The following is a 22,463-nucleotide window of genomic DNA, read 5'->3' on the forward strand; positions in this document are numbered from 1 at the left end:
CCCAGGTACCAGGGAGGGACCCTCAGGTAGCGAGGAGAGACTCCCAGGTGTGAGGGATGCATCCCCAGGTGTGAGGGAGAGACCCCCAGGTACCAAGGAGAGACTCCCAGGTGTGAGGGATGGACCCCCAGGTGTGAGGGAGACACCCCCAAGGTACCGAGGTGAAAGCCTCAGGTGTGCGGGAGGGACCCTCGGGTACCAGGGAGGGACCTTCAGGTACCGAGGAGGGGCACCCAGGTGTGAGGTGGAGACTCCCAGGTACCAAGGAAGGACCCCCAGGTGTCAAGGAGGGACCCCCAGGTGTGAGGGAGGGACCCCCAGGTGTGAGATGGAGACTCCCAGGTACCAGGGAGGGACCCCCAGGTGTGAGGGAAAGAGGGGGACGGGGGGGAGGCGAGTGTGCAATGGGGTCCAGGTGTGCAACGGGATCCAGGTGTGCAATGGGGTCCAGGTGTGCAACGGGATCCAGGTGTGCAATGGGATCCAGGTGTGCAACGGGATCCAGGTGTGCAATGGGATCCAGGTGTAAAATGGGTTCTGAGTGTGCCACGGGATCCAAATGTGCAATGGGATCTGAGTGTGCAACGGGATCCGAGTGTGCAACGGGATCCAAGTGTGTAATGGGATCTGGACTTAAGACTGTGAAAGGATCCAGGTGTGCAACGGGATCCAGGTATACAATGGGATCCAAGTGTAAAATGGGATCCAGGTGTGCAACAGAATCCAGGTACACAATGGGGTCCAAGCGTGCAATGGGCTCCAGGTGTGCAACAGGATCCAGGTGTGTAAAGGGATCTGGACTTAAGACTGTGAAAGGATCTGAGTGTGCAACGGGATCCAGGTGTGTAATGGCACCCAGGTGTGTAATGGGATCCAGGTGTGCAACGGGATCCAGACATGGGAATGTGATGGGATCCAAGTGTGCAACGGGATCCAAGTGTGCAACGGGATCTGGACTTAAGACTGTGAAAGGATCCAGGTGTGCCACGGGATCCAGGTGTGCAACGGCACCCAGGTGTGTAATGGGATCTCAGTGTGTAATGGGATCTGGACTTAAGACTGTGAAAGGATCCGAGTGTGCAACGGGATCCGAGCGTGCCACGGGATCTGGAGTTAAGACTGTGATGGGATCCGAGTGTGCAAGGGGATCTCAGTGTGCAACAGGGTCCAAGTTTACATTGGGATCCAAGTGTGCAACAGGATCTGAACCTGGGAATGTGATGGGATCCGGGTGTGCAAAGGGATCCGAGTGTGCAACAGGATCTGAGTGTGCAACGGGATCCGAGTGTGCAAGGGGATCTGGGCTTGCAGCGAGATGTTGGTGTCTAGTGGGATCTGAGTGTGCAATGGGATCTTGGTGTTCAAGAGGATCTGGGTGTGCAACAGGATCCGAGTGTGCAAAGGGATCCAGGTGTGTAAAGGGATCCGAGTGTGCAACGGGATCTTGGTGTTCAAGGGGATCTGGGTGTGCAAAGGGATCCCAGTGTGCAACGAGATGCCCGTGTGCAACGGGATCCGAGTGTGTAAAGGGGTCTGAGTGTGCAACAGCACCCGGTTGCACAACGGGATCTGGGTGTGCAACAGGACCCGAGTGCGCCCTGGGACCCGATTGTGCAAGGGAACCTGGGCATGCAAGGGAACCTGGGTGTGCGAGGGGATTTGGGCGCGCGAGGGTGCGTGCGGCGGGCGCTGAGTGTGCAACGGGACGTGGACAGCGGGCGCCGGTGGGACATGAGCGTGCAACGGGAGCTGAGTGTGCAACAGGAGATGGACGTGGGAGCCCGGCGGGATCTGAGCGTGCAGCGGCGGAAGATGAGCGTGCAACGGGAGCTGGGCGTGCAACGGGAGCTGGAGGCGCAGCGGAGGCTGAGCGTGCAACAGGAGCTGGGCGTGCAACGGGAGGTGGAGATCCAGAGGAAGCTGAGCGTGCAACAGGAGCTGGGCGTGCAACGGCAGCCGGAGCTGGGCGTGCAATGGGAGCCGGGCGTGCAACACGAGCCGGGCGTGCAATGGGAGCCGGGCGTGCAACGGGAGGTGGAGATGAGCGTGCAACAGGAGCCGGGCGTGCAAGGAGCGCCGGTCGCGCAGTGGGACGTGGAGATGGGCGTGAGCGTGCAAGGACACGTGGGCGTGCCACGGGAGGCGGACATGGACGCGGGCGTGCAATGGGAGACGGGCGTGCAAGGGGAGCTCCCGGGCGTGCAACGGGGCGTGGTTGTGCAAGAGGCGATGATTGTGCAAGAGGCGACGATTGTGCAACGAGACGTGAATGTCGCGCTGGACCCGGGCGTGCAAGAGGCGCCGCCGGGCGTGCAGGAGCCCCTGGGCGTGCAAGGGGACGCGGGAGTGTGACCGGGCGTGCAAAGGGGGGGGTGGGGCCGCGCTCTGGGCCGGGCACGCGTGCGTGGGGGTGATGCCGGACCAGGGCACACGCATGTGCAAGGCTCTCACGCTCGCCCGTCCCTTGCACACTCGCAGGCGTGTCGCGTGCCCTTGCACACTCACAGCCACTCTGACACCCCTCGCACACTCGCGCCTCCTTGCACACCCACGCGCACCCCTTGCACACTCACGCACCGCCCTCGCACGCTTGCCACCCACATGCTCAGCCCATCCCTTGCACACTCACACCCTCTCACTCGGCCCCATCCTTTGCACACTCAGCGATCCCCCTTGCACACTCGTGTGCCGCTCTCCCGTCCCTCCACTTACACACTCGTGTGCAACACACTCACCCGATTCCTTACACAATCACCCCATTCCTTGCACACTCCCTCCGTCCCGTGCACACTCACCCACTCTTCCTTGCACATGCACTCACACCCCTTGCACACTCGTGTGCCACACACTCACCCCACTCCTTACACACTCACCCCACTCCTTACACACTCACCCCCGCCCCTTGCACACTCACACCTCTTGCACACTCACCGACTCTTCCTTGCACACGCGCTCACACCCCCTTGCACACCCGTGTGCCACACACACACCCCCCCCCCTTGCACACTCACCCCCGCCCCTTGCACACTCACACCTCCCCCCCTCCCCCATTGCACACGCGCACTGAGCCACTCCCCCCTCCCCCACCTTTGTACACGCTGCCCCCCCGGCCCCGCCCCCCCGCCCCTCCCCCCGCCCGTGCCCCGCATGCTCACGGGCCCCGCCCCCCCCGCCCCTCCCCCTCTCTCTAAGGGCTCTCTCAGGGTCGTCGCCCCTCCCCCTCCCAAAGCCCCTCCCCCACACCCCCCCAAAAAAAAAAAAAGAGGCAACGACCCCCACTCGAATGTCTTCCAGCGCCCCTCCCCCACCCCCAGACCCTCCCCCCCCCCCCCCCCTCCCCCAAAAACCCCGAACAACCCCAGGGTGGGGAGGGGCGCACCCCAACACCCCCCCCCCCCCCCCAAAAAATTCACTGTGACCCAAAACAGGGGGGGGGGGAGGGGGCGACGTTCCGGCCCCTCCCCCCGCCCGCCAAAGCCCCTCCCACCACCCCCCGACAAGCCCCGCCCCCCCTTTTTCCCCCCCCCCCACTTATAGTGAAAGTTAAGCCCCTCCCCCCACCCCCTCAATGCCCCTCCCCCCACCCCCTCAATGCCCCTCCCCCCACCCCCTCAATGCCCCTCCCCCACCTTTTAACGCCCCTCCCCCCACCCCCAAAGCGCTGCCGAGCTGCCCCTCCCCCCACACCCCTCCCCCCGCGCAGCGGCTCGGGTGTAATTACGGGATAATTAATTAATTCAGTAATTAATTAATAACGAATTCATTAATGAACGGACGGACGCCTTCTGGAAGTTTCTTTTTGTGGGGGGGGGGTGCGAAGGGAATTCCCCCTCCCCCCACCCCGAGTGTGCAAAATGCGCGTGCGAGGGGTGGGGGAGGGGCGGGAGGAGGGGGCGGGGCGCGCAAGGGCTGGGGAAGGGGCTGGGTGTGCAAAAGGGGCGGGGCCGAGCGTGCAAAAGGGGGTTGGGAGGGGATGGGCGTGGCCTGGTGGGCGTGCAAGGGGCGGGGCTTTTTTTGCACACGGCCCCCACGTGTGTTCACACGCGTGTGCGAGGGCGGGGCCTGGCCACGCCCCCTCATTTTGCCACGCCCCCTTTTGGTCGAACTCACCTTTATGTGACCACACCCTCTTTAAAAGCCACGCCCCTTCCTTTTGGGACCACGCCCCCCTCATTTACCACGCTGTCTGTAAAGGCCACGCCCCCTCCTTTGGGACCACGCCCCCTTTTGCCCTGTCCTCCTTTTGGACCACGCCCTCTCCTTTTTCGGAAATGCCTTCTCCTGAAGGCCACGCCCCCTCGGTTCGGGCCACGCCCCCTCAACACCTCCTATAGGGATCACCCCATAGAACCCCCAAAGACCCCCAAAGACCCCCAAATCCCCAAGGACCCCCACAGACCCCCCAGACCCCATAGACTCCTATAGATACCCCAGACCCCCCCTGACCCCCCAAAATCCGTTCCAAAATCCCCCAAAAGACCCCCCAAGTTCCCCCATAGACCCCCATAATTCTCCCCGATAATTCTCCCATAGACGCCCCAATAATCCCCCCAAAATCCCCCCAAAATCCCCCCAAAATCTCCCCATAAATCCCCCATAGCCCCCCCAATAATCCCCCCAAAATCCCCTAAAAATCCCCCCATAAATCCCCCATAGCCCCCCCAGTAATCCCCCAAAAATCCCCCATAACTCCCCCAAAATCCCCCAAAATCCCCTAAAAATCCCCCCATAAATCCTCCTTAGCCCCCCAGTAATTCCCCCAAAACCCCCCCAAAATTCCCCCCAAAATCCCCCCAAAAATCCCCCAAATAACCTCCCCACAGCCCCCCAATAAATCCCCCAAATAACCCCCGCACAGCCCCCCAATAATCCCTTCAATAGCCCCCCACAAACCCCCCATAAATCTACCATAGCCCCCCAAAATCCCCCCAATAATCCCCCCACAAATCCCCCAAAATCCCCCCATAGATCCTCCCAAAATCGCCCCAAAATCTGCCCACAGACCCCCAATAATCCCCCCATAGCCCCCCAGGAATTCCCCCCATAGACGCCCCAATAAACCCCCAATAATCCCCCCATAGCCCCCCCATAATGCCTCCATAGACCCCCAATAATTCCCCAATAATTCCCCCATAGACCCCCAATAATTCCCCATAGACCCCCAATAATCCCCCCATCCACGGACCCCAATAATTCCCCAATAATTCCCCCCATAGACCCCCAATAATTCCCCAATAATTCTCCCACAGACCCCCAATAATTCCCCAATAATTCCCCCCATAGACCCCCCAATAATCCCCCAATAATTCCCCCATAGCCCCCCAATAATTCCCCAATACCCCACACCCCACCCCCAATTCCCGCCATACCCCCAATATTCCAATAATTCCCCCATAGCCCCCAATAATTCCCCCATAGACCCCCAATAATCCCCCAATACCCCCTACAGCCCCCAATAATCCCAATAATTCCCCCATAGACCCCCACAATAACCCCATACCCCCCCATACAAATCCCCAAGCCCATACCCCATAGACCCCCAATAACCCCATCAATAATCCCCCATACAATAATTCCATAGCCCAATAATCCCCCAACCCAATACCTCCAATAATTCCCATACCAAAATCCATACCCCAATATCCCAACCCCATTACAATACCCCACATACAATAACCCACACCCAATAATTCCCCATAGCCCCAATAATCCCCAATAATCACCCCATAGCCCCCAAACCCCCAATTCCCATATCCCCCAAATTAAGACCCAATAATCCCCCACCCAATTCCAATCCCATACCCCCAATATCCCCAATAATCCCCCCCCTAAATCCCATACCCATAAATCCCCCAAAATCCCATCCCCAATAATCCCCAAACCCCAATCCGCCCAATAATCCCCCAACTATAATCCATAAATCCCCATAGACCCCCAATTCCAAAATCCCAAAACAGCCCCCAAACCCCCCCAAAACACCCTCCCCCAAAACCAAAACACCCCAAATCCCCAAACCCCCATAATCCATAAATCCCCATACTCCCCAATAAATTCCCCATACCCCATACCCCCATATCCCCCAAACGCCCCAAACCCATAAATCCCCATAGACCCCCAATACCCCACAAATTCCCCCAAAAACCCAATCCCCCCCCCAAAATCCCCCCAAAATCTCCCCATAGCCCCCCAATAATCACCTCAAAATCCGCCCCAATAATCGCCCATAGCCCCCCCCCATAAATCCCCCATACCCCCCCCAATAATCCCCATAAATCCCCCATAGCCACCCCCCAAATCCCCCATCCCAAAACCCCCAATAATCCCCAAAATCCCCAAAACAGCCCCAAAACCCAAAACCCCCTCAAACCCCAAAATCCCAAAACCCCCAAATCCCCAAATATCCCCCAAAATACCCCGTAAATCCCCCATAAATCTCCCCATAAATCCTCCCATAAACCCCCCAGTAATCCCCAAAATCCCCAAAATCTCCCCATAGCCCCCCATCAATCCCCCAAATCCGCCCCAATAATCCCCCATAGCCCCTCATAAATTCTCCCATAAACCCCCCCAATAATCCCCCAAAATCCCCCAAAACAGCCCCCAAACCCCCTCAAACCCCCCAAAACACCCCTAAAATCCCCTAAAAATCCCCAAAATCCCCAAAAATCCCCCCAATCCCCGCTACATGACATCTCCGGGTGAGCCAATCCTCTCGCACCTGCCGGCCCCTCCGCCCCTTCCTCCATCGCTCCTCTCGGCCCCTTCGGCACCCCCTCGCTGGTTCGGCAACTTCCCGCTCCCCCTGGCTCGTTCTCGGCTCGCGGCTCGGCTTCGGCTCCTCGGTTCTCTCGGCCGTTCGTCCGCTCGCCTGCCCGCTCGGGCCGGTTCGGCTGCGCTCGGTGTCTCTCGGGCCGGTTCGGCTCCGCTCGGTGTCTCTCGGGCCGGTTCGGCTCCGGTTCGGCTCCGCTCGGCTCCGCTCGGCTCCGCTCGGGCCGGCAGGTGAGCGGGGCCCGGCCGGAGGGACCGCGGGGTCCGGGGAGGGGGGCGGGGGGAGAATTTGGGGGGATTTTGGGGGGGTTCAGGGTGGGGTGGGGGCAGGTGGGTGGGGGGGGATTTGGGGGTTCAGGTGTGTGGGGCAGGATTGGGGGGGCGGTTTTGGGGGGACAGGTGTGGGGGTTCAGGTGTGCGGGGCTGATTTTGGGGTGCAGGTGTTGGGGTTCAGGTGTGCGGGGCAGGTATTGGGGTGATTTTGGGGGTTCAGGTGTGGGGGGGCAGGTGATGGAGACGATTTGGGGGTTCAGGTATTTGGGGTTCAGGTGTGTGGGGCAGATTTTGGGGTTCAGGTATTGGGGTTCAGGTGTGCGGGGCAGGTATTGGGGTGATTTTGGGGGTTCAGGTGTGTGGGGGGCAGGTGATGGAGACGGTTTGGGGGTTCAGGTATTTGGGGTTCAGGTGATGCGGGGCAGATTTTGGGGTGCAAATATTTGGGGTTCAGGTGTGTGGGGCAGGTATTGGGGTGATTTTGGGGGTTCAGGTGATGGGGAATCAGATTTGGGGGTTCAGGTTTTGGGGTTCAGGTGTGTGGGGCTGATTTGGGGGTTCAGGTGTGTGGGGCTGATTTGGGGGTTCAGGTGATGGGAGCAGGTTTGGGGTGGGGATTTGGGGGTTCAGGTGTGTGGGGCAGGATTTAGGGGGCAGTTTTGGGGGTCCAGGTGTGTGGGGCTCATTTTGGGGTGCAGATTTTGGGGGTTCAGGTGTGTGAGGGATGCAGCTTTGGGGGCGGTTTTGGGGGGACAGGTATTGGGGTTCAGGTGTGCGGGGCTGATTTGGGGGTTCAGGTATTTGGGGTTCAGGTGTGTGGGGCAGGTATTGGGGTGAGGATTTTGGGGGGTTCAGGTGATGGGGAGCAGATTTGGGGGTTCAGGTATTTGGGGTTCAGGTGTGTGGGGCTGATTTTGGGGTTCAGGCGTTGGGGTTTGGGGGTTAGTGATGGCTGCCGGTTTTGGGGGGCGGTTTTGGGGGTTCAGGTGTGGGGGTTCAGGGGATGGAGACGGTTTGGGGGTGCAGGTATTTGGGGGTTCAGGTGTGTGGGGCTGATTCTGGGGTGCAGGTATTGGGGTTCAGGTGTGCGGGGCAGGTATTGGGGTGAGTTTTGGGGGTTCAGGTGTGTGGGGCTGATATTGGGGGTTCAGGTATTTGGGGTTCAGGTGATGGGGAAGCACGGTTTTGGGGTTCAGGTATTTGGGGTTCAGGTGTGCGGGGCTGGGGATTTGTTTTGGGGGTTCAGGTGTGGGCAATTGGGGGCTTCACAGGTGTGTGGGGGCAGGTTTTGGGGTTCAGGTGTGGAGCTGATTTTGGGGTGCAAATATTGGGGGTTCAGGTGTGTGGGGCAGGTATTGGGGGAGGATTTTGGGGGTTCAGGTGATGGGGAGCAGATTTTGGGGTTCAGGTATTTGGGGTTCAGGTGTGTGGGGCTGATTTTGGGGTCAGGTATTGGGGTTCAGGTGTGTGAAGGATGCCGGTTTTGGGGGGCGGTTTTGGGGGTTCAGGTGTGCAGGGGATTGAGACGGTTTGGGGGTGCAGGTATTTGGGGGTTCAGGTGTGTGGGGCTGATTCGGGGTGAGGTATTGGGGTTCAGGTGTGCGGGGCAGGTATTGGGGTGATTTTGGGGGTTCAGGTATTTGGGGTTCAGGTGATGGGGAGCAGATTTGGGGGTTCAGGTATTTGGGGTTCAGGTGTGGGGCTGATTTTGGGGTGAGGATTTTGGGGGTTCAGGTGTGTGGAGCAGGTATTGGGGTGGGGATTTTGGGGGTTCAGGTGTGTGGGGCTGATTTTGGGGTACAGGTATTTGGGGTTCAGGTGTGCGGGGCAGGTGATGGGGTGATTTTGGGGGTTCAGGTGATGGAGACGGTTTTGGGGTGCAGGTATTTGGGGTTCAGGTGTGTGGGGCAGATTTTCGAGTTCAGGTGTGTGAGGCTGATTTTGGGGTGAGGATTTTGGGGGTTCAGGTGTGTGGGGCTGATTTGGGGGTTGGTTTTGGGGTTCAGGTGTGTGAGGCTGATTTTGGAGTGGGGATTTTGGGGTTCAGGTGTGTGGGGCTGATTTTGGGGTTGATTTTGGGGTGTGTGGGGCTGATTTGGGGGTGAGGATTTTGGGGGTTCAGGTGTGTGGGGCTGATTTGGGCGTTCAGGTGTGTGAGGCTGATTTTGGAGTGGGGATTTTGGGGTTCAGGTGTGTGGGGCTGATTTTGGGGTTGGTTTTGGGGTTCAGGTGTGTGGGGCTGATTTGGGGTTCAGGTGATGGGAGCAGGTTTGGGGTGGGGATTTTGGGGTTCAGGTGTGTGGGGCTGATTTTGGGAGGGGATTTTGGGGTGAGGATTTTGGGGTTCACCTGTTTGGCGTGGGGATTTTGGGGTTCAGGTGTGGGGGGGCAGGTTTGGGGTGATTTTGGGGGCTTCAGGTGATGGGGAGCAGATTTGGGGGTTCAGATATTTGGGGTTCAGGTGTGTAGGGGGGGCCGATTTTGGGGGTCACATTTGGGGTCATTTTGGGGTCACTTTTGGAGGTCACGGGGTCAGATTTGGGGTCACTTTTGGGGACACTTTGGGGTCAGGTTTTGGGTGACTTTGGGGGTCGTTTTGAGGTAACTTTTGGGCTCACATTTGGGGTCACATTTGGGGTCACATTTGGGGACATTTTGGGGTCATTTTGGGGTCACTTTTGGGGTAATTTTGGGTTCATTTTGGGGTCACATTTGGGGACATTTTGGGGTCACATTTGGGGTCATTTTGGGGCCATTTTGGGGTCATTTTGGGGTCACATTTGGGGTTCATTTTGGGGCCATTTGGGGTCACATTTGGGGACATTTTGGGGACATTTTGGGGTCACTTTGGGGTCATTTTGGGGTCACATTTGGGGACATTTTGGGGTCATTTTGGGGTCACTTTTGGGGTCATTTTGGGGTCATTTTGGGGTCACATTTGGGGACATTTTGGGGTCACATTTGGGGTCATTTTGGGGCCATTTTGGGTTCATTTTGGGGTCACATTTGGGGACATTTGGGGACATTTTGGGGACATTTTGGGGACATTTTGGGGACATTTTGGGGTCACTTTGGGGTCATTTTGGGGTCATATTTGGGGACATTTTGGGGACATTTTGGGGTCATTTTGGGGTCACTTTGGGGTCACATTTGGGGACATTTTGGGGTCACATTTGGGGTCACATTTGGGGCCATTTTGGGGTCATTTTGGGGTCACATTTGGGGTCACATTTGGGGACATTTTGGGGGACATTTTGGGGACATTTTGGGGTCACTTTGGGGTCACATTTGGGGACATTTTGGGGACATTTTGGGGACATTTTGGGGTCACATTTGGGGTCACATTTGGGGCATTTTGGGGTCACATTTTGGGGTCACATTTGGGGTCATTTTGGGTTCATTTGGGGTCACATTTGGGGTCACATTTGGGGACATTTTGGGGTCACTTTTGGGGTCACATTTGGGGTCACTTTTGGGGACATTTTGGGACATTTTGGGGTCATTTTGGGGGTCACATTTGGGGTCACATTTGGGGACATTTTGGGGTCACTTTTGGGGTCACATTTGGGGACATTTTGGGGACATTTTGGGTTCATTTTGGGGTCACATTTGGGGTCACATTTGGGGACATTTTGGGGACATTTTGGGGACATTTTGGGGGCCATTTTGGGGTCACATTTGGGGTCACATTTGGGGTCACATTTGGGGACATTTTGGGGACATTTTGGGGTCACTTTTTGGGGTCACATTTGGGGTCACATTTGGGGACATTTTGGGTTCATTTTGGGGTCATTTTGGGGTCACTTTTTGGGGTCACATTTGGGGTCACTTTTGGGGTCATTTTGGGTTCATTTTGGGGTCACATTTGGGGCCACATTTGGGGACATTTTGGGGTCACTTTGGGGTCACATTTGGGGACATTTTGGGGTCATTTTGGGGACATTTTGGGGACATTTTGGGGTCACTTTTTGGGGTCACATTTGGGGTCACTTTTGGGGACATTTTGGGGTCACATTTGGGGACATTTTGGGGTCATTTTGGGGTCATTTTTGGGGTCACTTTTGGGGACATTTTGGGGTCATTTTGGGGACATTTTGGGGTCACTTTTGGGGTGTCCCCACCCATTTTTTTGTCCCCTCCCCCCCACAGGTGACGTGAGGGGCCCCCCCTTGGCCCCGCCCTCCATGGCCCGGCCCCGCCCCCCCCTCCCCCCCCCCGGGCCCCTCTGACCCCCCAAAGTCGGGAGACCCCAAAGGTGAGAGGGGGCGGGGCTTAAAGGGGCAGGGCTTAAAGGGGAGGGGCTTAAATGGGAGGGGCTTAGTGGGCGGTGCCTGAGGGGGAGGGGCTTAAATGTGTGGGGGTTGTGGGGTGGGGCTAAAATGGGTGTGGGCTAAAGGGGCGTGGCCTAAAAGGGGGAGGGGCTTTGATGTGGTGCAGGTTAAGGGGAGGGGCTTAAAGGGGAGGGGGTTGATGGGAGGCGTTAAAGTGGGAGGGGCTTAAAGGGGAGGGGCTCAAATGGGTGGAGCCTGGAGAGCTGTGGTTTGATTGGGGAGGGGCTTAAGTGGGTGGGGCTTAAGGGGAGGGGCTGAAGTGGGATGGGCTTGAAGGGGCGGGGCTTAAATCGGTGGGGCAACAAAGGGGCGGAGCCTTATGGCGTGTGGCTTAATTGGGGAGGGGTTTAAGTGGGTGGGGTTCAATGGGAGGGGCTTAAGGGGGAGGAGCTTGATTGGGTGGGGCTTGAGCAGGACCACAGTGGGAGTGGCTAAAAGGGGAGGGGCAAAAAGGGGAGGGGCAAAAATTGAAAGATCAGTGCCAGGTGTGCCCAGGTGTGCCCCAGGTGTGCCCAGGTGTGCCCAGGTGTGCCCAGGTGTGCCCCAGGTGTGCCCAGGTGTGTTCAGCGCCATTTTTTGGCACCGGCCATGTCCAGGGATTTTGAGGAGAATTTTTCCCACTTTTTTCCCCCCATTTTTGCCCATTTTTCCCTGGTTTTATCCCATTTTTCACAACCAGGATGTTTTCCCATGATTTTGCCCAATTTTTCCGATTTCGCCCTCACTTTTTCCACATTTTTTTTCCCATTTTACCCCCATCCATTCCCTTCCCCCATTTTTCCCCATCTTCCCCCCTTTTCCCCCAATTTTTTCCCCAATTTCCCCCAATTTTCCCCATTCTTCCCCCCCAATTTTTTCCTTATTTTTTTCCCCAATTTTCCCCATTTTTCCTCATTCCTCCCCCCATTTTTTCCATAATTTTTACCCAATTTTCCCCATTTTTCTTTCCCTCATTATTTTTCCCCATTTTTCCTCCATTTCTTCCCCCCCTTTTTCCCAATTTTCCCCATTTTTCTTTTTTCCCCATTCCTTTTTTCCCCATTTTTCTTTTTTGTCCATGGTTTTATCCCGTTTTCCAAACTGGATTTTTTCCCATTTTTGCCCAATTTTTCCCCCCATTTTTTTCCCATTTTCCCCTCTTCCATCCATTTCTTCCCCATTTTTCCCAATTTTTCCCCCCATTTTTCCCAATTTTCTTTTTCCCTCATTCCTCCCCCCCATTTTTTCCTCAATTTTTTCCCCAATTTTTTTTTCCCATGGTTTTCTTATCCTCCCCATTTTTTCCCCAATCCCCCATTTTTTTCCCTTCCCATTCCTTCCCCCAATTTTTTCCCCAATTTTCCCCATTTTTTCCCATTTTTCCTCATTCCCCCCCTTTTTTCCCCATTTTTTCCCATTTTTTCCCCATTTTTCCATTCCATTTTTTTCCCCCTTCCATTTTTTGCCCAATCTTCCGCCCTCACTTTTTCCACATTTTTTTCCCATTTTATCCCCATTTTCCCATCCATTCCCCCCCGTTCCCATTTTTTTCCCCAATTTTTTTTCCCCAATTTTCCCCATTTTTCCCATTTTTTTCCCCAGTTTTCCCCCATTTTTCCTCCCCCATTTTTCCCCATTTCCCCTCCCATTCCTTCCCCCCCAATTTTTCCCAATTTTTCACCATTTTCCCCCATTTTTTCCTCATTCCTCCCCCTTTTTTCCCCATTTTTTCCCTTTTTTGTCCATTTTTCACCATTTTTTAGTCCAGGCTTGGGCCCTACAAGGAGAAGATATTTTTGGTATTTTATCCATATTTCCCCCAAATTTTCACATTTTTCCCCCATTTTTTTTCCCATACCCGGAAATCACAAAACCCTAATTTTCTCCCTTGGGTTTTTTTCCCAATTTTTCCCCTTTTTTCCCCATTTTTTTCTCCATTTTCCCCCAAATTTTAGACCATACCTGGGAACTATGAGAAGGACATTTTCCCCCAAATTTCCACATTTTCCCCCCATTTTTTCAGGATATCTGGGCATCCCCAAACCCCTCATTTTCCACCCATTTTTTCCCAATTTCCCATGTTTTTTCCCCATTTTATCGGCCATGTCCGGGGACTACGAGGAGAACATTTATCCCACGTTTACACCCTGAATTTTTATCCATATTTTCTCCATATTTTCCCCAATTTTCCCCATTTTCCCCCACACCCATAAATCCCAAAAATCTCATTTTTTCCACCCATTTTTTCCCAATTTCCCGTGTTTTTCCCCATTTCCAGGCCATGTCCTGGGACAACAAAGAGAACATTTGTCCCATTTTTTCACTGTGTATTTTTTATCCATATTTTCCCCAAATTTCCTCATTTTTTCAGGATATCTGGGCATCCCCAAACCCCCCATTTTCCACCCCATTTTTTCCCAATTTCCCGTGTTTTTTCCCCATTTTTCAGCCATGTCCGGGGACTACGAGGAGGACGTTTCCTGTATGATTTCATCCATATTTTCTCCATATTTTCCCCAAATCTCCCCATTTTTTCAGGATATCTGGGCATCCCCAAAAATCTTATTTTCTCCTCCTTTTTTTCCCAATTTCCCGTGTTTTTTCCCCGTTTTTTAGAGCATGTCCGGAGACTACAAGGAAGAAATTTTTGCCGCATGGTTTCATCCGTATTTTATCTCTATTTTCTCCATATTTCCCCCAAATTCCCACTTTTCCCCCCATTTTTTCAGGATATCTGGGCATCCCCAAACCCCCCATTTTCCACCCCATTTTTTCCCAAATTCCCGTGTTTTTTCCCCATTTTTCAGGCCATGTCTGGTGACTACGAGGAGGACATTTGCCAAATCATTTCATCCGTATTTTCTCCATATTTCCCCCAAATTTCCACATTTTCCCCCCATTTTTTCAGGATATCTGGGCATCCCCAAACCCCTCATTTTCCACCCTTTTTTTCCCAATTTCCCGTGTTTTTTCCCCATTTTATCGGCCATGTCTGGTGACTATGAGGAGGACATTTATCCCACGTTTACACCCTGAATTTTTCTCCGTATTTTCTCCATATTTCCCCCAAATTTTCCCCATTTTTTCCCCACACCCACAAATCCCAAAAATCTCATTTTTTCCACCCCATTTTTTCCCAATTTCCCGTGTTTTTCCCCATTTCCAGGCCATGTCCGGGGACTACAAGAACGACATTTATCCCATTTTATCACTGTATATTTTTTCTCCATATTTCCCCCAAATTTCCACATTTTCCCCCCATTTTTTGAGGATATCTGGGCATCCCCAAACCCCTCATTTTCCACCCTTTTTTTCCCAATTTCCTGTGTTTTTGCCCCGTTTCCAGGCCATGTCCGGGGACTACGAGGAGAACATTTATCCCACGTTTACACCCTGAATTTTTCTCCGTATTTTCTCCATATTTCCCCCAAATTTTCCCCATTTTTCCCCACACCCATAAATCCCAAAAATCTCATTTTTTCCACCCCATTTTTTCCCAATTTCCCGTGTTTTTCCCCATTTCCAGGCCATGTCCGGGGACTACAAGGAGGACGTTTATCCCATTTTATCACTGTATATTTTTTCTCCATATTTCCCCCAAATTTCCACATTTTCCCCCCATTTTTTGAGGATATCTGGGCATCCCCAAGCCCCTCATTTTCCCCCCGTTTTTTTCCCAATTTCCCGTGTTTTTTCCCCATTTTCCAGGCCATGTCCGGGGACTACGAGGAGGACGTTTGCCGCAGCGCGCCGCGCCTGGTGCACGAGCTCTGCTTCGCCGCCCGCGCCCGCCCGCCCCACGCCCGCTGCCTCGAGTTCACCGACCTGCTGCGGCACCGCGGGCACCCCCCGCTGCCGCAGTTCACCGACCTGCTGGGCACACCTGGGCACACCGCCTGGGCACACCTGGGTACACACCTGGGCACACCTGGGCACACCTGGGTACATACAGCACACCTGGGCACACCTGGGCACACGCACACCTGGGTACACACCTGGGCACACCTGGGCACACCTGGGTACAGGTACAGCACACCTGGGCAATCCTGGGAACACCTGCACACACCTGCTGCGGCACCGCGGGCACCCCCGGCCGGCCGATACAGGTACGGCACACCTGGGCACACCTGGGCACACCTGGGCACACCTGGGCACACCTGGGTACACCTGGGCACACCTGGGTACACACCTGGGCACACCTGCTGCGGCACACCTGGGCACACCCGGGCCTGCTGATACAGGTAACACACCTGGGCACACCTGGGCACACCTGCGAACACCTGGGACACACCTGGGTACAGGTACAGCACACCTGATACACGTATGGCACACCTGGGCACACACCTGCGCACACTGGGGCACCCCGGGTACATACACACTGGCACACCTGGGCACACACCTGGGTACAGGTACAGCACACCTGCACACACCTGGGCACACCTGGGCACACACCTGGGCACACCTGGGCACACCTGGGTACAGGTACAGCACACCTGCACACACCTGGGCACACCTGGGCACACACCTGGGCACACCTGGCACACCTGGGCACACCTGGGCATTTTGCGCCGCGGCTTTTTGGGTTGGGGATGTCCAGTAAGTTTGGCAACTTGGGGGATTTTGAGTGGATTTTTGGGGATTTTGGGTTGATTTCCAGCAAGTTTTTGTGAATTTGGGGGATTTGAGTGGATTTTTTGTGATTTTGGGTGGATTTTGGGTGGATTTTTGTGGATTTTGGGTGGATTTTCAGAAAGGTTTTGTGAATTTGGGCTGATTTTGGGTGGATTTTGAGTGGATTTTTGGTGATTTTGGGTGGATTTTGGGTGGATTTTGAGTAAGTTTTTGGTGATTTGGGTTGATCTTGAGGGGATTTCTGGTGAATTTGGCTGGATTTTTGTGGATTTTGGGTGGATTTTCAGTGGATTTTGTGGATTTGGGTTGATTTTGAGTGGATTTTTGATGGATTTTCGTGGATTTTGGGTGGATGTTCAGTAAGTTTTTGTGAATTTGAGGGAATTTTGAGTGGCTTTGTGGTGATTTTGGGTGGATTTTTGTGGATTTTGGGTGGATTTTGTGTTGATGCCCAGTAAGTTTTTTGTGGATTTGGGTTGATTTTGAGTAGATTTTTGGTGATTTTGGGTGGCTTTTGGGTGGATTTTCAGTAAGTTTTTGTGAATTTTTATGGATTTTTTTGGATAATTTTTTGGATAATTTTGGGTTGAATTTGGGTGATTTCGGTTAATTTTGCCCCCCCCAGAGGTGTCGGTGTCGCTGCTCTCCGTCATCATCACCTCCTGCGGCCTGGTCCTGCTGGGGCTGTTTGGGTGGATTTTGGTCAATTCTGGGTCAATTTTTTTGGTTATTTTGGTGAATTTTGGCTGGATTTTTTGGAATTTTGGTCAATTTTGGGTGATTTATTCCCCCAGAGGTGTCGGTGTCGCTGCTCTCCGTCATCGTCACCTCCTGCGGCCTGGTGCTGCTGGGGCTGTTTGGGTGGATTTGCGTGGATTTTGGTCAATCCTGGCTGGAATTTTATGGATTTTTTTTTGTATTTTGGTGAATTTTGGGTTGAATTTGGGTGATTTCGGTTAATTTTGTCCCCCCCCAGAGGTGTCGGTGTCGCTGCTCTCCGTCATCGTCACCTCCTGCGGCCTGGTGCTGCTGGGGCTGTTTGGGTCGATTTCTGTGCATTTTGGTCAATCCTGGGTGGGTTTTGGTCAATCCTGGGTGGAATTTTATGGATTTTTTTTTGTATTTTGGATAATTTTGGGTTGAATTTGGTTAATTTTGGATGATTTCTCCCCCCCAGAGGTGTCGGTGTCGCTGCTCTCCGTCATCGTCACCTTCTGCGGCCTGGTGCTGCTGGGGCCGTTTGGGTCGATTTGTGTGGATTTCTGTGAATTCTGGCTGGATTTTTGGGTTGAATTTGGGTGATTTTGTTAATTTTGCCCCCAGAGGTTTGGTGTCGCTGACATCACCTTTGGGGTGCTGTGTGGGCTGTTTGGGTGGATTTTTGTCCCCCCAGATTTGTCGGTTTTTTTGGTTAATTTTGCTGATTTTTCGAATTTTGGTCAATTTTGGCTGTTTTTCCCTGGGTGCTGCTCTGCGGCCATTCGTCGACCTCCTGCGCCTGGTGTTCTGGGGATTTTGGGTAGATTTTCATGGATTTTTTCGATAATTTTGGCGGATTTTTGGAATTTTGGTCAATTTTGGGTCTTTCCCCCCAGAGGTGTCGGTGTCGCTGCTCTCCGTCATCGTCACCTCCTGCGGCCTGGTGCTGCTGGGGCTGTTTGGGTGGATTTTGGTCAATTCTGGGTCGATTTTTTGGTTATTTTTTGGTGAATTTTGCGGGATTTTTGGAATTTTGGTCAATTTTGGGTCATTTATTCCCCAGAGGTGTCGGTGTCTCTGCTCTCCGTCATCATCACCTCCTGCGCCTGGTGCTGCTGGGGCCGTTTGGGTGGATTTTGGTCAATTCTGGGTATTTTTTGGTTATTTTGGTTTTGCCTGTTTTGGTTTGGGGATTTTTGAATTTGGTCAATTTTGGGTGATTTATTCCCCAGAGGTGTCGGTTTCGCTGCTCTCCATCATCCCTTTTTTTGCCCTTTTTCTTTCGGGGGCGTTTGGCTGGATTTTGGTCAATCCTGGCTGGATTTTTTTGGTTATTTTTTTTGAATTTTGGTGAATTTTGGTCAATTTTGGGTGATTTTCTCCCCCAGAGGTGTCGGTGTCTCTGCTCTCCGTCATCGTCACCTCCTGCGGCCTGGTGCTGCTGGGGCTGTTTGGGTGGATTTTGGTCAATTCTGGGTCGATTTTTTTGGTTATTTTTTTGAATTTTGGGTTAATTTTGGTCAATTTTGGGTGATTTATTCCCCCAGAGGTGTCGGTGTCGCTGCTCTCCGTCATCGTCACCTTCTGCGGCCTGGTGCTGCTGGGGCTGTTTGGGTGGATTTGGGTGGATTTTTGTCAATCCTGGCTGGATTTTTGGGTTGAATTTGGGTGATTTCGGTTAATTTTGCCCCCCAGAGGTGTCGGTGTCGCTGCTCTCCGTCATCGTCACCTTCTGCGGCCTGGTGCTGCTGGGGCTGTTTGGGTGGATTTTGGTCAATTCTGGGTCGATATTTTTGGTTATTTTGGTGAATTTTGGCTGGATTTTTTGGAATTTTGGTCAATTTTGGGTGATTTATTCCCCCAGAGGTGTCGGTGTCTCTGCTCTCCATCATCGTCACCTCCTGCGGCCTGGTGCTGCTGGGGCCGTTTGGGTGGATTTTGGTCAATTCTGGCTGGATTTTTATGGTTTTTTTTTTGAATTTTGGTTAATTTTGGTCAATTTTGGGTGATTTTTCCCCCCAGAGGTGTCGGTGTCTCTGCTCTCCGTCATCGTCACCTCCTGCGGCCTGGTCCTGCTGGGGCTGTTTGGGTGGATTTCTGTGCATTTTGGTCAATTCTGGGTCGATTTTTTTGGTTATTTTTTTGAATTTTGGGTTAATTTTGGTCAATTTTGGGTCTCTCCCCCTCCCAGAGGTGTCGGTGTCGCTGCTCTCCGTCATCATCACCTCCTGCGGCCTGGTCCTGCTGGGGCTGTTTGGGTGGATTTTGGTCAATTCTGGGTCGATTTTTTTGGTTATTTTTGGATTTTGAGATTTTGGGTGAATTTTGGGTGATTTATTCCCCCAGAGGTGTCGGTGTCGCTGCTCTCCGTCATCGTCACCTTCTGCGGCCTGGTGCTGCTCGGCGTCTCGCTCTTCGTCTCCTGGAAGCTCTGCTGGGTCCCCTGGCGCCACAAGGGGGGTCCCGGGGGGGCCCCCCCGAGGAAGGACCCCCCCCAAGGCCCGGGGGGGGCGGGGGGCGGGGCTCCGGGCCCTTTCGGGGACCCCCTCCCCGACCCCCCGAGCGAGCCCCCCCCCGAGCGCTGCTACCTGGACATGGGGCCCTGCCCGGACATCGGCGCTGGGGGCGGGGCCCGCGGCTTGGCCCCGCCCCTCGCCCCGCCCCTGCCCCTCCCCGCCTCGGGACCCGCCCAGGCACCCCCCGAATTCGGGGGGGACGGTGGGGGAGGGGCGGGGGGGCTGCCCGGGGTCCCCTCGCAGCAGCTCGGGGGGGGGATGGGCGGCAGGTAAGGGGGGCGTGGGGGCGTTTTGGGGACATTTGGGGACTTTGGGGACAATGGGGACTTTGGGGACATTGGGGACATTTGGGGACTTTGGGGAGTGGGGACATTTGGGGACAATGGGGGCATTTGGGGACATTGGGGACATTTGGGACTTTGGGGAGTGGGGACATTTGGGGACTTTGGGGCATTTGGGACATTTGGGGCATTTGGGGACAATGGGGATGTTTGAGACATTGTGGACAATGTAGGGGTGGGGACATTGGGGACATTGGGGACAATGGGGGTTGGGTACATTGGGGTGATTGGGGACAATGGGGATATTTGGGGTGATTTTGGGTCATTTGGGGACATTGGGGACAATGGGGATATTTGGGGACATTTGGGGACATTTGAGGACAATGGGGACATTGGGGACAAAGGGGATGTTTGGGGTGATTTTGGGTCATTTGGGGACATTGGGGGCATTTGGGACATTGGGGACAATGGGGGGGTGGAGACATTGGGGGACATTTGGGGCATTGGGGGCATTTGGGGACATTGGGGACATTGGGGACAATGGGGGTTGGGGACACTGGGGATATTTGGGGTGATTTGGGGACATCGGGGACATTGGGGACATTTGGGACATTGGGGATGTTTGGGGCATTTGGGGACATTGGACAGGAGGGGACATTTGGGGACATTGGGGACATTTGGGGACATTTGGGGACTTTGGGGCATTTGAGGTCATTTGGGGACATTGGGGACAATGGGGGGGTGGGGACATTGGGGGACATTTGGGGCATTTGGGGACATTGGGGACAAAGGGGATGTTTGGGGTGATTTTGGGTCATTTGGGGACATTGGGGGACATTTGGGGCATTAGGGGACATTGGGGACATTGGGGACATTTGGGGGGACAGGGGGAGGTGGGGTGGGAGAGGAGGGGGGGTGGGAATGAGGGGTCTCCAATCCCAAATCCCCCAAATCCCCCAAATCCCCCATCCCAAAACCATCCTTAACCCCAAATCCTCCATCCCAAAACCATCCCTAACCCCAAATCTGTGAGCCCAAAACCATCCCTAACCCCAAATCCCCCATCCCAAAACCATCCCTAACCCCAAATCCATGACCCCAAAACCATCTCTAACCCCAAATCTGTGAGCCCAAAACCATCCCTAACCCCAAATCCTCCCCAAATCCCCCAAATCCTCCACCCCAAAACCATCTCTAACCCCAAATCCTCCCCAAATCCCCCAAACCTGTGACCCCAAAACATCTCTAACCCCAAATCCATGACCCCAAAACCATCTCTAACCCCAAATCCTCCACCCCAAACCCCCCAAATCCCTCAAATCCCCAACCCCAAAACCATCTCAAACTTCAAATCGTCCTTCCCAAATCCCCCAAATCCTCCACCCCAAAACCATCTCTAACCCCAAATCTGTGACCCCAAAACCATCTCGAACCCCAAATCCATCACCCCAAATCCCCCAAATCCCTCAAATCCCAAACCCCAAAACCATCTCTAACCCCAAATCCATGACCCCAAAACCATCTCTAACCCCAAATCTGTGACCCCAAAACCATCCCTAACCCCAAATCCTCCACCCCAAAAGTGTCTCTGACCCCAAATCCTCCCCAAATCCTCCATCCCAAAACCATCTCTAATCCCAAATCTGTGACCCCAAAACCATCTCGAACCCCAAATCCTCCCCAAATCCCCCAAATCCTCCACCCCAAAACCATCTCTAACCCCAAATCCATCACCCCAAACCCCCGAAATCCCTCAAATCCCCAACCCCAAAACCATCACGAACCCCAAATCCTCCCCAAATCTGACCCCCAAACCATCTCTAATCCCAAACACCCACCCCAAAACCATCTCTAACCCCAAATCCTCCACCCCAAAACCATCTCTAACCCCAAATCCTCCATCCCAAAACCATCTCGAACTCCGAATCTGTGACCCCAAAACCATCTCTAACCCCAAATCCTCCACCCCAAACGCGTCTCTGACCCCAAACCTCCCCCCCCCCCTCCCCCCCCTGCCCCCCTCCCTCCTTCCCGAGGCCCCCCCCCCTGCCCACCTGGGCCAGATCCAGGCAAGCTCTCGCCCCACCGGTGACCCCGCGCGGGGGCGGACCGGTGCGCGGGGGGGTGGGTTTCGTTGGCGCCCGTGTCCCCAAATGCCCCAAAGGCCCCGTCCCAAAAGGGTCTCTAACCCCAAATCCTGAACCCCAAATTCTCCAAATCCCCAGCACTAAAAGGGTCTCGAACGCCAAAGCCTCCATCCCAAAACCAACAGTGACCCCAAATCCTTCATCCCAAAACCAACACTGACCCCAAATCCTTCATCCCAAAACCAACAGTGACCCCAAATCCTTCATCCCAAAGCCGTCTCTAACCCCAAATCTGTGACCCCAAAACCTCCTAACCCCAACACACCCCAAACCCCGAAATCCCTCAAATCCCCAACCCCAAAACCATCATAACCTAAATCCTGACCCCAAAACCATCTCTAACCAAACTGACAAACACCACCCCAAACACCTTCCAAATCCAAATTGTGACCACAAAATCCTAACCAAACCCCCACCCCAAAAGCGTCTCTGACCCCAAATCCTCCCCAAATCCTCCATCCCAAAACCATCTCTAACCCCACTCTGTGACCCCAAAACCATCTCTAACCCCAAATCCACTACCCCAAATCCTTTTCCAACCCCAAATCCCACACCCCAAACCCTTCCCTAACTCCAAATCCCCAACCCCAAAACCATCACTAACCCCAAATCCTCCACCCCAAAACCATCTCTAACCCCAAATCCTCCACCCCAAATCCCCCAAATCCTCCACCCCAAAACCATCTCTAACCCCAAATCCTCCATCCCAAATTCCCCAAATCCCTGCCCCCAAAACCATCTCTAACCCCAAATCCTCCATCCCAAATTCCCCAAATCCCTGCCCCCAAAAGTGTCTGTGACCCCAAAACCATCACTGACCCCAAACCTCTGCCCCCC

At 54.1% G+C, this 22,463-nt stretch overlaps 1 protein-coding gene across 1 annotated transcript in view; it reads left to right on the forward strand.

The window, feature by feature from the left end:
* The first annotated feature begins 6,888 nt into the window (after positions 1-6,888).
* The window catches only part of LOC115917045 (synaptotagmin-3-like), a 40,397-nt gene continuing 24,822 nt past the window's right edge, over positions 6,889-22,463 (forward strand). Inside the window, exons 1-5 of the mRNA XM_030970781.1 lie at positions 6,889-6,999; positions 11,191-11,296; positions 15,060-15,175; positions 15,420-15,457; positions 19,029-19,467. Of these exons, the coding sequence (XP_030826641.1) occupies positions 15,063-15,175; positions 15,420-15,457; positions 19,029-19,467 (590 nt within the window). The 5' untranslated portion in view covers positions 6,889-6,999; positions 11,191-11,296; positions 15,060-15,062. The remainder of the gene's footprint in view (positions 7,000-11,190; positions 11,297-15,059; positions 15,176-15,419; positions 15,458-19,028; positions 19,468-22,463) is intronic.

Source organism: Camarhynchus parvulus, unplaced genomic scaffold (assembly GCF_901933205.1).
Source record: "Camarhynchus parvulus unplaced genomic scaffold, STF_HiC, whole genome shotgun sequence".
Taxonomy (NCBI): Eukaryota; Metazoa; Chordata; class Aves; order Passeriformes; family Thraupidae; genus Camarhynchus; species Camarhynchus parvulus.